This window comes from Cupressus sempervirens, chromosome 9, assembly GCF_028749045.1.
Source record: "Cupressus sempervirens isolate cs-2001-9-10 chromosome 9, ASM2874904v1, whole genome shotgun sequence".
Classification (NCBI taxonomy): domain Eukaryota; kingdom Viridiplantae; phylum Streptophyta; class Pinopsida; order Cupressales; family Cupressaceae; genus Cupressus; species Cupressus sempervirens.
The window spans coordinates 310723322-310739209 of NC_143126.1; the positions used below are offsets into that span (position 1 = coordinate 310723322).

Below are 15888 nucleotides of genomic sequence, written 5' to 3' on the forward strand. Positions count from 1 at the left end.
AATAGATTTACCGTAAGATACTAACCCGTTCTTTCTCATAATAGTATTCAAGATTCAAGCATATAAAATGCGTTACAAACCAACAGTATTAAACCAGTATACTCTTGCCAATAATGGCATGTTGTGATGGTTAAGTTGTTGAGTTGTTATCCTTGCCATCAAGATTCAAATCTAATGGGGATGAAATGTTCCGAATACGTTCAACTCCGAATAGACGAGCACTATAATATGATGGACAAACAAAGTGATGTACGACGAGGTTAGAATGGCATCCAGACTGTGTGTGGCCGTATCGTTGAGTGCTTGGAGATTGTACGGTGTCCTTTGCTGGCCATATGATGGCGTATGAGGAGACTATATGGTTGAGAGAAAGAAGTTGATGGCCGTACGACATGCAAGGTGAGTAGTACAGTGGTTGGGATATGGCTGTACGGAAGGCAAGGTGAGCCATACGGTGGTTGGGATATGGTCGTACGGTATGCTTAAAGCAAGCTGTACGGTCTTAGGATGCTTTTCCGTACGGTCTAGTAGGAGAGGCCGTATGGATATAAGGCCGTACAAAGCTCAGATAGGAGGGTGAAATGGTAGGTGCCTTGAGTGTTATGAGTCGCGGATGGGGTATGGGGAAGAATTGACTTAGACCTATATTGAACGATTAATCACAAATATATCAGATAATGCCAACAAGAACGAAGATGCTGAATAGAAATAACCTTCAATCAATAATTGCCAAAAGATGGTGCTCTGATTTGCCAGATCCGAGCGAAGTGTTACAAGCGACATAATAGGGTGAGGGTTGAATCCCACCGAAACTGCAAGAGCCAAATAGGGAAGATCTTTCACTTCTGAAATGGCAAACAACAGAGAATCCCAATAGGAATCCGCAGTGCAGAGAAAATAATCCAAATTGCATGCCTAATGACTATCTATAAGCCGTGCTTAAATACCTTTTGGGGAAAACTTTCTGAGGGTGTACAAAGATAGCCGGCGACGACACAAAATACGGAAACAAAAATAAAAATGGGTCCGAGATACATTAAATCAATCGGCTCGTTACAACATTTTTGATAAATGATTTATTTTATAACGGGAACAGTACAGTCCTCCCGTCCCAAATTTTGCTTGTCCTCAAGCAAATGCAATGGCGGGTGCTGGAGGATGTGTTCGCCCTCCCACATTATGTCGCCCAATGGGAAGTGTTTCCAATGTACCAGATATTCCTTCATCATGCAGTTCCGCAAAGTTTTCTCACGAATGATCTCTGCTGGTTCCAATATGAGCTTTCCTTCTTCATTAAGGGGTGGAAGGTCTGTGGCTACTGTGACGTGTTGCCCTACGACCTTCTTCAGGCATGTAACATGGAAGATGTTATGAATACGGCTTCCCTCCGAAATTTCTAGCTCGTATGCGACTTCACCAACGCGACGAACTACACGATAGGGGCCATAAAATCGTGGCTTCAATTTTTCTTTTCCCTTTACCTTCAATGATGATTGTTGATATGGGTGGAGCCTGAGATAGACCAAATCCCCTACTTCAAAACTCCTCTCCATTTTGTCTCTGTTGGCATACATCTTTTGTTGATTTTGTGCTTGCTGTAGGTTTTCCTTCAAGCATCTCAATATGTCTTGTCCCTCCTGAAGCCAGTCCTTCGCCCTCGGTGCGCGACTATCACCCAGAACTGTATTGATGAAGGAGAGGGGTTCGTACCCATACAGAGCTTTGAATGGTGCCATTCTGAAGGACATGTGGTATGTGGTGTTGTAGCAATATTCCCTAAATGTATCAATTTGATCCATGCTCGTTGTTGTGCCGAGATGTAGTTCCGAAGGTAACCTTCGAGCCATTTGTTCACAATCTCCATTTGTCCGTCTGTTTGCGGGTGGTAACTAGTACTTGGTGATAATTTTGCCCTTGCCATCCGAAACAATTGTCCAAAAGATATTGATGAATCGCCCATCCTGATTATTGACAATGTTTCGGGTAACCCATGTAGATGAAAGACATCTGTAAAAAATAGCTCGGCAACTTGTGTGGCCTGAAATTCTGAGGGGATGGCGAAGAAATGTGCGTACTTTGTCAACCTATCAACCACCACGAAAATACAATCTTTTCCGTTCACCTTGGGAAGCCTCGTTATGAAATCCATTGAGATACTTTCCCACTTATGTTCTGGAATTAGCAGTGGTTGCTGTAACCTAGCAGGTAGAGTATGTTCGGATGTGTTCCGCTGGCAGATTGCGCATTCTCTTACATACTGCAACACGTCCCCTTTTAATCCTTTTCATGAAAACCTCTCCCATAGACTTCTGTACGTTTTGAGGAAGCCCGAGTGTCTTGCCAAGGGTGAGTTGCGTACCTCCTTCAGGATTTTCTGCTTTAATTTAGATTCAGGTACTAGGAATATCTGACTCTTATAGTAAATGATGTCATCTACTACTCTGTACCTATCATCCTTGGCGATGCCATCCATTAGTTCATAGGCAAATGTGTTTTTGGAATATTCTACCAACAATTGTGCTTTCCAATCGGCTAAAATCTGGGTTAGTAAGCAGACAGCGGGCTTTCTGGACAAAGCATTTGCAACCACATTGTTCCTTCCTTTTACATATTCAATGTCAAAATCAAAGGCCTGAACCTTGCTTACCCATTTCTGTTGCCTCTCGTTCAAATCCCATCACTCCAGAAAATGTCTCAAACTATTGTGATCCGTGTGCATGACAAACTTAGCACCTACCAGATACTGTCGGAACTTGGTTAGTGCATGTACGATGGCCAATATTTCTTTGTCATAGATGGAATAGATGTGTTCTTTTTGCGTAAGTTTCTTGCTCTCATAAGCTATGGGGTGTTTATTCTGCATCAGTACTACGTCAATGCCTTCTCCGGATGTGTCACACTCCAAAATACATGGTCGAGTGAAGTTAGGTAATGCAAGTACGGGACAAGTGCTCATTGCCTCTTTTAGTTGATCGAAAGTGAGTTGTGCCTTTTCGTTCCACTGGAAAGACACCTTTGTCTTATCCGTCAAAGGTGCGCTGAGCTGAGAGAATCCTTTGACGAACCTCCAGTTATTGCATAGCCCAAAAAATCCTCATAAATCTGTGAGTGATTTTAGGGGAGACCAATCAAGGATAGCCTGAATCTTCTCCTGATTCACTTGAACTCCATATTTACTGACAACATGCCCCAGGTACAATATTTTTGTCATGCCGAATTCACAATTGGATTGCTTGGCGAACAAAGATTGCTCCTCCACGATCTTTAGGACTTCATTCAGATGCTTTAGGTGCTCCTCCCATGTCCTGCTATAAATAAGATCATAAAAAAATACCAATAAGTACTTACGCAATTGTTTGTTAAAAATGCGATTCATGCATGATTGGAGTGTAGCAGGTGCGTTTGTCAATCCGAATGGCATGACCAGGAACTCATAATGTCCATAGTGGCAACGGAAGGCCGTCTTTTCTATGTCTTCCTCCCTCATGCGGATCTGATGGTATTCGGAACGAAGATCTATTTTCGAAAAATAGATTGCAGCATGCAATTAATCTAGCAACTCATCTATCCTTGAAATGGGATACCTATTCTTTATTGTTTTCTTGTTCAACACACGGTAGTCCACACACATACGCATTGTCCCATCCTTCTTTTTGACCAAAACCACAGATGATGCGAAAGGGCTAGAACTAGAACAGATCCATCCTTTCTCTAGCAGTTCCTGAATCGTTTTTTTGGTCTCATCTTTGAATTTCTGGGGATGGCGATACGGTGTGGTTATGACTGGCTTGGCTCCTACTTCCAACTTGATAGTATGCTTAAACCCTCGATGAGGCAATATGCCGAGAGGAATGTCAATGAAAACTTTATCATGTTTACTCAAAATATCCTGGAGTTCATCATCTTGTGGAGGTGTTCGATGCCCTTTTATAGGTTCTGGCGAGATAAAACAATGTGCAACCCACACAACATTATCATGCCGAAAAATTGCCTCCATTCGGTGTGCAAAAACTTCCTTTGGACCCACTTTTGCCATTCCGTGAAGAACCTTCTTCCTATCGACAATGAAAGTGAAATTCATCCGTTTGAAGCTCTGAGTGTATTCATCAAGTGTCTCCATCCACTGTATGCTCAAAATAACCTCCATGTCATCAAGGTCCACTATGAAGAAATCCTTAGCCACCGCTTGATTTGCCATTGTGATACTTAGTTAAGGAACAAGGTGTGTGCAGGGGAGAAGAGTCCCTTCGGCAACCTTGACCTGAAATCCTGCGTGTGCCTCCATAGCTAGACCTCTTCACTTCACCAGAGATGAGTTTATGAAATTTAGAGTAGCTCTACTATCCAACATCACGTAACCCTTTGTCCCTGAAGGGTACCCCATACACGAAAAATTGTGTACCTCGGGCTACCAGCCAGGGCAATAGTTCCTCCACGTCATAGCAAAGCTGCAATTCTTTTCGTACAGTTCAAACTAACAATGTCGGTGTTGTTGTGATGTGGGTGGTCTTCGACAAGCATTTCCTCCTGTTCATCCTCATCATCGGACACGACCTCAATGTAATGGATCTTCCCCTTTCCGAGGCATTTGTGGCCAGGCTCCCAAGTCCCTGGCAATTGAAACATTGTTTCTTCCTTCAGAGTTCCTGTTTGGTAGCTTCGTCTTTCGACGGCTTTTTGGCTGGAGGTTTGCCCCTCGGAAATGCCGGCAGTTTGGAATGTGAGTAACTTCGAGAGGATGATGCCGACGACAATGCCATACTCCGTGCTTTATTGATTGCCTTCGACAAGGTGGTAGGATTGAACCCCTTTACCCAACCTTTCAGAGGTTCTGTCAGTCCATCCACGAAGAGCACTACCCATCTTTTTTTGGAAATGTCTGTGACCAAAACAGAGATTTCTGGAATTCTGCAATGAACTGATCAACCTAGCCAGTTTGTCTCAGTTGTGCCAAATCTTTGAAATTGAGTTCTGGATCTTTACCATTGAATCACTCTATCAATCTCTCAGTGAATTCCGCATAAGTATTTATTTGATCAATGCCCTAATGTGATGGTGCCGCGATGCCACCACTCATGCGCAACTCCCTCCAAGTGCAGTGCCACAGATTTGATTGCTTCTTCTTCTGGCATAGGATTTAGCTAGAAGTATCGGCCTTTATTACCCACGCTTGTGCAGATATGGAACCAGATCCGTCAAATGGAGACATATTTACTTTACTCAACTTTCTTCTGAGATCATCGTTAATATATCCTCTGTTTTCGCCTCTCGAATATCTCATTCTTAGATCCGCGTAATCTTTGTAGGATATATCTTCCTCAAGATTTGCATTCTTCTAGTCTTCTCTCAGTTGTTCTTGCATCTCTTCAAAGATTGGTTGTTTCCCTCTGTGTTGTGCCTTTGTTCGTGGAGGAAAAGTCGGCATGGAAGGTCGAGAGCGTGCTGGATGAAGGTTTGATTTACTCGACATTGAGTCCGCCCTGTGACCATTTTGTTCTCTGGATATTTTATTGTTCGCCAACTTCTTAAGAGTCTCTTCCATGAGTCACTGAGTGTCAGTGATTTGTGCCTGATTCTTGGCAAGTTCCCTCAGTAGTGCCACGAGTTCGGTAGTTGTGGGTTCTGATTCGGCAGCCATTCGATTAACGAAATGTGTCCTTCTCTTCCAACTATAAACTCTCATTCACTGTCCACAGGCTGGGAGGATCGAAGCACTCTGATACCACTGAAATGTTCCCGAATACGTTCAACTCCGAATAGACGAGCACTGTAATACGATGGACAAACAAAGTGATGTATAGCGAGGTTAGAATGGCATCCAAACTGTGTGTGGCCATACTGTTGAGTGCCTGGAGACTATATAGTGTCCTTTTCTGGCCGTACGATGACGTATGAGGAGACTGTACAGTTGAGAGAGAGTAGTTGATGGCCGTACGACATGCAAGGTGAGCAGTACGGTGGTTGGGATATGGCTATACGGAAGACAAGGTGAGCCGTACGGTGGTTGGGATATGGCCGTACAGTATGCTTAAAGTATGTTGTACGGTCTTGGGATGCTTGGCTGTACGGTCTAGCTGAGAGGCCATATGGATATAAGGCCATACAAAGCTTAGACAGGAGGGTGAAATGGTAGGTGCCTTGAGTGTTATGGGTTGCAGATGGGTTATGGGGAAGAATTGACATAGACCTATATTGAACGATTAATCACAAATATATCAGATAATGCCAACAAGAACGAAGATGTTGAATAGAAATAACCTTCAATCAATAATTGCCAAAAGATGGTGCTCTGATTCACCAGATTTGAGCGAAGTGTCATAGACGACAGAATAGGGTGAGGGTTGAATCCCACCGAAACCGCAAGAGCCAAATAGGGAATATCTCACTTCCGAAATGGCGAACAACAGAGAATCCCAACACGAATCCACAGTACAGAGAAAATAATCCAAATTGCATGCCTAATGACTACCTATAAGCTGTGCTTAAATACCCTTCGGGGAAAACTTTTCGAGGGTGTACAAAGATAGTCGACAGCGACACAAGCTACGGAAACAAAAATAAAAATGGGTCCGAGATACATTAAATCAATCAGCTCGTTACAACATTTTGATAAATGATTTATTTTATAACGAGAACATTATAGGGGATGAGGTCCCCCGTTTGTGACCTCACTGGTTCATAGCTCCAGGTCAAAGCGTTTACCCCTCTTTAAAAAAAAAAAAAAAGCGGTATACTCTCATACAATCTCCTTAAAACATGTCATTGCATTATACAACAGCAATACAATAACCAACATTAAAAGTCCAATCCTAAATGCAGCTTTATAGTTAGATTGGAAAACTTAAGAAAAGAACTTGTAAGCACATGCAAGACACTTGATGTGACGTCTCCGAGGACAATGGGTTTATGTCCACTGTTTGCCGGTATGAGGGGCTACGTCCTCATACTAGCTGAAAGCTGAAGCTTCTTGAATAACTCTTAGAAGAGAGAAAAATAAAACTGAATCATAAATCAAGCATGCCCAAATGAAAGAGTCTCATCTCCTTTTATCCTCACAACTGTGACTCTTCGACTTCCCTCGTAGCTTTTCGTCTTATCTATCCTTGTCCTTTTTGTCCACCTTGTAATATTAAATTTACTTTTAATATTTTGAATCCATGCTCTCCAAGTCAATTTTAATATTATATATGATAGGCCTTTAATATTTCTAACGTCCCAAAAAGGGGACATTACAAATCTCCCCTCCTTAAAATTGCTTGTCCTCAAGCAATCAATACCGAGATCTCATACAAGTTTGCAGGTAGCCCTGTAGCCCAATTTGAAAACAAATCTGGCCATATTGCAAAGCAAGGTGTCGAATTGCAATCCATCCATCATCCAGATCCCTAGGTCCCATGTTAAACTAGTTAATGTCACTGCACTTGAAGTCTGTAAAACTCTGAATGTCCTCATATCCAATTTCAAACTAAGTAGAACTGTGACCCAACTCTCAACAAGCCATAGATACATATGGCCAACACCTGGATCCCAAACACTGATGGCATAACTAGCTGATATGATGAGATAAAAATATATCTAGGAGTTATGTATATCCTAGTAGGTGGTGATGACCCATCCTAAATAGATGATGTAGGAAACGACCTGCCCCAAAGCTGAAATCAACACCAAGGGCACATAAAAGATAATACTGCCATCATCACTATGAAGAGTCCCTAAATACATAGGGGTCATGAGAAAGAATGAAGCTGAAAAAACATTCCCTATGATCAACACATAACTCTCCTCAATCCTTCACCAGGTCCTATTTAGCTACTGAAATAAGAAATCCATCTAACCCATATATAAGTTAGAATTCAGAATCATGTACATGCTGTACGAAAGAGGGGCAACATTAGTCACTTCACCACACTAATCCTGTGACCAAGGTTCGCTGTTAAAAACTGTAGCTTGATTCGAATCTCTGAAGTCAAGACCATCCTCTTCTTGGAAATTAAGAGGAACTCTCTCCTCTACCTCAAAAAGTGGGTTATTGGAAATCCAAACAACAACCACCTCAAAGAAAGGGTCGTCTATAAGCTGAATGCGATTTGAAGTTTTGGAACTTGGTTGCTTGGGGCGACTATCCAAATCATACGTTTGCTAAATGCTATCAAGTTCATCAATTACCTCTAGGAAAAATTCCCGACTCTTTGTATCCTCATGTCCCCTAAAATGATTTGTGCTCCGAATCTGATTTTTCGCTTCTTGAAGGGAAAACTGAGTATCGACCAATGTCTCACGAACATACTTAAGCTCCTTGTTGAGCTCCTTAATCTCATTCCTTTCTTTATTAAATTGGTCGATATAGGATCCAACAACCTTAAAGAGTATAATCCCTATCAGAATGCTAACATAAGTAATCTGATTTCATAGCCTCAAGAGCTGTTTTGATCACCTGCAAATCAACAACAAGCCAAACTCCTTCCACTCCCTTTTGAGCCTTCTGGTAGAGATCTTCAACCTTTTTGTGAGCGCTGTCATAACATACCAAAGAGGCCAAAACCATGTCTTCACTAACCTTTAGCTGGTTCTTTGAGATATACATTTCATTGTTGTCATGTTGACGCGTTTCATCGTCTTGCAGTGTTGTCTCAGTTTGTTCCTCCAAATTCATGTTGCAGACATCGGAAATATATGGTTTATCACCTCTTTCAAAATCAGAGGTATTCTTTCCCTTGTTCTCTTGATTTGTATGCAAAGGCCAAAGTGTTGCCATGTTATCATTTGCATATAAGGGCTCATCATACAAGGACCTCAACTTGCTATTACCTTGTGTGCAACCTATCTCATCAATCTGCCTGTCGAAGCTAACCTCCAATTCACCAACGAAGAAACTTGCACCATGTGTAACAACTTTTGCGTGATCATGAGAAGGCTGAAAATCAATGGTGGTTGACTGTTCTTCTTTTTCAAAATCCTCTATTAAATGATTTTGGCCTGCTGGAAATTCTTCATACAAATTTTTGCACTGGTCTTTTTCAAGGAGATACTGAACCAATTCAAAGTACTTTCTTTTTTCCATATCTGTCTTATTTTTCTGCTCTAGATGAAGCTCCTAGTAATTGCTGAATGGTAAATCATTTTGAATTCGGGTAGGAAGTTCTTTATACTCTCCATAAATGTCGAGTATTTCTGCTCCTATATCGGATTTAGAATTCTGGGCTAATTGCTCTTGTGGCTTCATAGTACCTTTCTTGATTTTATCCAAATATTTTCCCATTGCTGAATGTTGTTATCCTGTTACTGTAAGTCTGACAAACAACTACATTCTGCCTCATAATTGCCTTGATGTTCCTTAACCTCTAAGTTTTGTAGATTGGCATTGGGTTATTTGTTTTTGCAACAATTTTTGAATAATCAAGAACTTGTTCATAAGCAATTGCCAGTAGAATCAATTCCAAAGTGTAATTTATTCTATTCTTCGTAATGAGAATCCTACAACTTAGAGTCACAGTGACATTTATGAAATCCCAACACTTACCACCCAAAATTACTTCATGGGCTTTTGCATGCTGAAAGTCTTCAAAAGTTGGGTAAATATAATCTGACTCAGATTATACAGAATAACACTTTTATGTATGACATCACAGACTTAAGTAAAGACAGACCTGTTAATTTCTGCTAAATGATGTTATTGATGTGATTGTTGGTTGGGAATTATTGGCATCAATCTACTCAATGTACTCCCAGTGGTGATGATTCCCATGTTTTGAGTTTGAAATAATAAAGTTGATTGAGTGAAATTTCCCGTGACTCCATGTCTTCCATGTTGATTGCCTATTCGATGGCCATATTCCTCTGTTAATCTAATATTTGCCGCTATGCTGTGTCACGAGGAAAGAAATCGATGTAGCCATTTCTTCTAAAATTTGCTACAGAGGGTTGTCGGGTCATCTGCAGTGGAATGCTTTTAATGTCGTGTCTATTGATGTAATCAGACTAACAATGTCCACACAAGTGCTATGAGCCTGAGCCTGAGCCTGAGCCTATGTATGTAAGCAATTAGTCATGGTGCAAATCGCTTTGTCCACTTTGTAGTTATTCTGTCATGTTCTGCTCGATCCGTCACGTATTGATGAGCAATGCTTGGGATGCGACATTTATAGATTGCTATTTGTCAGTAGGGAACTAATTGGAAGCAACACTTTGGATATTGTTAAGGTGGGACTCCATTTATCCTTCAATATGTCCAAACAAGTTTGGCCACTTGAGTCAACGTTGCAATGGTAAATTCGATTTCTAAACACCACATGTAAGCCTTTTCACTAATGTCTGCTGTAACGAATCCTTCAGAGAGGTGAACACATGTTATTAATGATAGGTTTTCAACATGTAAAGTTCTTGCCAACATTTGTGTTGCCCATCTTCATATCCCTTCAACGATAGGTATAATCTCCGTCTATTAATTTAGCTACTAAAATGGTTTTTCCAGTCATCACTACAAAAATACGTCATCAAAAGATCGAGCCTAATAATGCCATCACTGACTCTTCCGGTGGGACAACTTCAATCGGAAAACATAGAGTTTCGATGCCATGTATACCAATTGCAATGCCTTATCACTTACTTGCCCTCTGCGAATTTTGTAATGGAAAAGGCGTTACAATAGTGCCGTTTGGAATTCTTGCAATCTCACTTGCCACGTGTCTCCTTATCGTAATTGCGCCCCTCGATTCTCCATTACTAGTCGACAGTCGAAAGCCTCCAGCTGTCGTAACCACAATATTTTATTCACATCCTATCTACTACTCCTCCAACAGTGACTAAAAGCAATGATACACCTGTATAGATAATAATGCCAATGCTAACTCTTGGAATTACCTCCTTCCAACACTTAGGACATACAATGGTTGGTTCAATAATCGTTGTGTTAATATTTTACTACTCGGTGATCATTTGACGCCAGTTAATAATGCAAAACTACTTTCACGGAGTCAAGGCGATGAAAATGCGCACAATACGGTTCTTTTCCATTATGATTACATTGGAATTTACAAACAACCTGCATAGAGGCAATATCTTGATTCCTCACGCTCTACTTGTTTTCCTCTTCCAGACTTTCAAAGATATATTCTTATGATATGAACTCATAGTTTGCTCGTTTTTTGAAAGACTGGCATTTCTCTGTTGGGCACACTCGACCAAATAGACTAAACAGACAACCCCTAGTCACACTGCCTTTCTGTATCAAAAACTCAGAGAGTCCTTAAGTGTCACTGTACTTAGCAAGAACTGAGAGTTGCTTGCCTATCAATCTCAGTTTTGTTGAAACCTTTAACCCAAATGAAATTGGTGACCTTTGTACATGCTTCAAGTCAAATGTGCCAATGCAAGGCGACTGAATGTGACAAGGTGGGTAAGTTTTAAATCAGTTGCTCTGTTGAGACGTCTTTTGAGTAGTATTGGCTGTCATTGCTGAATTGGAAGTGAAGATCTAGTTTTGATGTCAACACCAAGAGGGATACTTGAATCAAAGTTTCTAGAGTTGTTGGCAAAACCAACCTCATAAAAAGATAGCCTACAGTCACCAAGATATGGGCAAGACAAGAATTATCACTTGTCTGTAAGCATTTACTTATAAACTTCACGCAACCTTAAGAAGTCACTGCCAGAAATATCACTTCTGACAAATCTCCACGAGCCACTGATAGCCTCCGATATCATACGCTTCCAACAAAAGCTGTGTTATATTTGCGTAACACTAAGGAATAAATGGGTTGTAATTCAGCATAGAAAAACTTTGTTTCTCAAGTAGAATTACTTCACAAGTACCAGTGATCAAAAGAGAATATCATTTGTAAATCTATAACTTCGTCTTCCATGAAACCTCTGACAGTACCCAACAGGATAACAGGTTGAAGCTCTAATACCACGGAAATATCCCAAACGAGATATTTGCTCGATTTTTCCTCAAAATAACATTTAGATCATAAACATATGAAACGTATCATAAATAAGCCAACAATGTAAACCATAAGAAATAACCAAACTGATATTTATTAGTTATTTCCTCAAATTGATATTCAACACTTGAATATAGGCAAATGTATTATGAAACACAATAGAAAACCAGTAGATTTACCATAAGATATTAACCCGTTCTTTCTCATAATAGTATTCAAGATTCAAGCATATAAAATGTGTTACAAACCAATAGTATTAAACCAGTATATTCTCATACAATGTCCTTAAAACATGTTATTGCATTATACAACAACAATACAATAACCAACATTAAAAATGCAATCCTAAATACAGCTTTATAGTCAGATTGGAAAACTTAAGAAAAGAACTTGTAAGAACATGTGAGACACCTGATGTGACGTCTCTGAGGACAATGGGTTTGCATCCACTGTTTGCTGGCACGAGGGGCTATGTCCTCATACTAGCTGAAAGCTGAAGCTTTCTAAATAACTCTCACATGAGAGAAAACTGAAACTGAATCATAAATCAAGCATGCCCAAATGAAAGAGTCTCATCTCCTTTTATCCTCATAGCTGTGACTCTTCGACTTCCCTCTTGGCTTTTTTTCTTATCTCTCCTTGTCCTTTTTGCCCACTTTGTAATATTAAATTGACCTTTAATATTTTGAGTTCACACTCTCCAAGTCAATTTTAATTTATATATGATATGCCTTTAATATTTCTAATGTCCCAAAAAGGGGACATTACATATAAAGGATAGGATATAAATGAGACTAATTTTAGAAAAGCAAGAACATATTTGATAAGAAGAAATATTCATATTTATTTGTAAGGAGAGATGAATATTAAAATTATGATTTTAATATGAATTCAAATATTATATTTTAATGGTGAATAAAAGGTTGTCTTGTTTATATTTATTGAAGGCATAGAGATTTAAGTTACAGTTTGGATTCGTCCTTTATGATCAATAAGAAGATTATTGAATCATTTCATTAAAGCTTATGCATTTAATTTTTCCTGCATTCTTTGCTTGAAAATCAGGATAGTGTGAAATATATGTGTTTCCTTATCTCCGTCTAAGCGGGTTTCTAGCCGAAGAAGTTAAATTCCTTTTGGACTAGCGGAGAATTGCATATAAGGTTTGCCTTTTGCAGAGCATAGGGGTAATTGATGATATTTAAATAAATATTGTCTCGTAAAGTTGTACGTAATAACCCTTGTTGTAGTTGACTGCATTGCTCGGATAAGCAGAGGCACTGGTATATTAAGATCATTGAAATATAGTAATTGGATTTATAGTTGAAGTAAAATATCTATATCTTCCTTCTTGCAAGCATCTAATCATTTATTGATAAGCCTACATAATCATTCAACCATTTGAAGCAATCACATAACTTTATATTGATTGAATTTGAGGATTTTGCCAACCGAATAACTCACCAATTCTAAATTTTCTATAGAAAAGCTTTGAACCAGGTGATCGGGTTTGGAGTGATCGGGTTTACTTGCCTAGGTGTAGCGAAGCCTGAAGTGTAAGGGAATTTGAATAATTCCCATTCATTGGCCAGAACTGATTTGTAATCCTATTGGAGAATTGACAAGCTCTTGGGTTTCCAAAATGTGGTTTTGGGAACCAACAAGTCCGTTGACAACAACTTGGCTACATTGCTATAAGTGATAGAAATGAACACTAACAGAATTCTAATATTGTCATATTAGGATTGGCTGTTAGCCTCGGGAAAGTATCTTGCGGCATCATCTACATTGTCCTATCAGGAATAGCAGAAGTGCAGATCAGAGTTAGCGAGGAATCATCATTGCATAATACAAATAATCCATACCAAAGATAGAAAGATTTCTATACCGTATTGCAGATAAGAATATCCAACATATTCATTTCATCCCATCATTCTTGAATAGTGTATATTGATTAATATTACAAGTAATATATCATGTAGTGTTGAAGATTATCATAATACAAGTGGTATCAATTGGATAATCATTTACAATTATATTAAGTGGAATCAATTATTATCAATTGAAGTGTTTTTATAAGGATTTTTGGAGTCTTGTTTGGAAATAAGTCTTTTGCAACTGTATTTGTGAATTAATTGTCCCTAATTCTTAAGAATTAAAATAATGGACATTACACTGACATATCAATCAGCTTCTTAGACTAAGAGCTGATATTAACTCAATTAAGTGGTAATAATTAAGTGCTGATATTAAATCGAATGGTGTCAATTGTCTTTGATCTACTATTTAAAATCAGATGATGCGGAATTATCTTGCTACTATATTATTTCCCCTTCCAAAGTTTCTATTCATTGTTATGTGTAGTTCTAGAAAATCTTTGGTTCTTTTTGGAGTTACCATTATTGACTGCTTTTAATGGCCTGATTTAGATGCCAGATAATTCTTTCATATTGTGGTTGATATTGATTCATCTTTGGTTTATTAAAGAAGGAACAAAATAAACCAATAGTTGTCAGAATCTTATAATCTTCTAGTCAATGTGAGTTGAGCACTTTTCTTTCTTACTTTTTAAAATTAACTTTAGAAGAACTAACTTTTATCTGTGTGCTTAAATGGCGATTCCTTCTAATAGTGGTGTACTTGTCTCTAGCATTGTTCTTTGTTTTTTATTTGTTTAAGAGTTATGCTTGTCATTTCTAAATGTAATTGCCATATGCCACCCATTCTTGCTGCAATTAATTGCTACTAGTGCAACTATGTTTTTGTTATTACAGGAATGCATTAGAGGCGCTTTAAAGGATAAGACTGTTGTTCTAGTGACCCATCAAGTGGAGTTCCTCCGTGAGGCTGACCTGATACTAGTAAGAATATCAGTATTACCATTTAAAAGCCTATTCTTGTATGCAGTTATTTAAGAGATTATGAAGAAATCAATGAAGTCTCAATAGTTTCAAGTCTTTAACCATTGTTTATGTCTTGTAAAACTGCATATGGCACCAAAAATGTTTTCAGGTTATGAATGAAGGTTGTATCATGAGTTCTGGTACATATAATGAACTGTCAATGGATTTAAAGTTCAGGGAACTAGTTAATGCTCATAAAAAGGCATTAGATGATGCAACAATTAAATGCGATTCGGATTGCTATACCGATAGAGAAGATGCTATATGCCAACAATCATGCTCAATAGAAACTGGTCCATCAACACCTATGAATCCTTCCTTTGAAAAGCAAGTGAGAGGTAATGCAGTACCAATTCAAGATCTAGTGGAGCTTAAAAAGGAGGAATGTGACATGAAAGAGATGGAGAATGAGTCTGATGGTCATGCTTCTACATTAATTGATGAAGAGGAGAGAGCTGTTGGCCGTGTAAATATGTCTATTTATTTGGCATATTGGACAATGTCTTTCCGAGGGTTGCATGTAATTGTTTTGGTTGTCATTCAAATATGTTGGCAAGCTTTGCAAATATTAAGTGACTTCTGGCTAGCGTTTTTTACTTCAGAAGGAAAAGCGAGTATGAATCCCAGAAGGTTTATCAGCATTTATTCATATTTGGCATTTGGAAGTGGATTTTTTGTTCTCATCCGCACCCTTCTGATTGCCTTTTCTGGATTAAGGACAGCACAGAAGTTCTATTTTAATATGTTGAACAGTGTTTTCCAGGCTTCCATGTCTTTCTTTGACACTACTCCATCTGGCAGGATTCTGACAAGGGTTAGTGCTAGATAATCTCTTACCATTTCAATTGAGCTTTTACTGTTTATATGATATGTTAACAAACGTTTCTCACAGCTAAGTAAATATAAATCTTGACAGACTTGCAATATTTGTTCTGGTTTTCCATTTCAAGTTTTCAACACATGAGAAAATGCTAGGTTCAATGTAGTTTTCTGTTGATTGAATAATTTCTAGTAATATAATGAAGTATGAGAGTTTATTGACT

At 38.9% G+C, this 15888-nt stretch overlaps 1 protein-coding gene across 4 annotated transcripts in view; it reads left to right on the forward strand.

Moving 5' to 3' along the window:
- LOC149538629 (putative ABC transporter C family member 15) overlaps positions 1-15888 on the forward strand; it is a 197981-nt gene that overhangs the window by 38095 nt on the left and 143998 nt on the right. For all 4 annotated transcript variants that reach the window (XM_089799941.1, XM_089799940.1, XM_089799943.1 and 1 more), the window contains 2 exons: positions 14717-14803; positions 14955-15659. In XM_089799941.1, coding sequence (XP_089656067.1) covers positions 14717-14803; positions 14955-15659 — 792 coding nt within the window. The remainder of the gene's footprint in view (positions 1-14716; positions 14804-14954; positions 15660-15888) is intronic.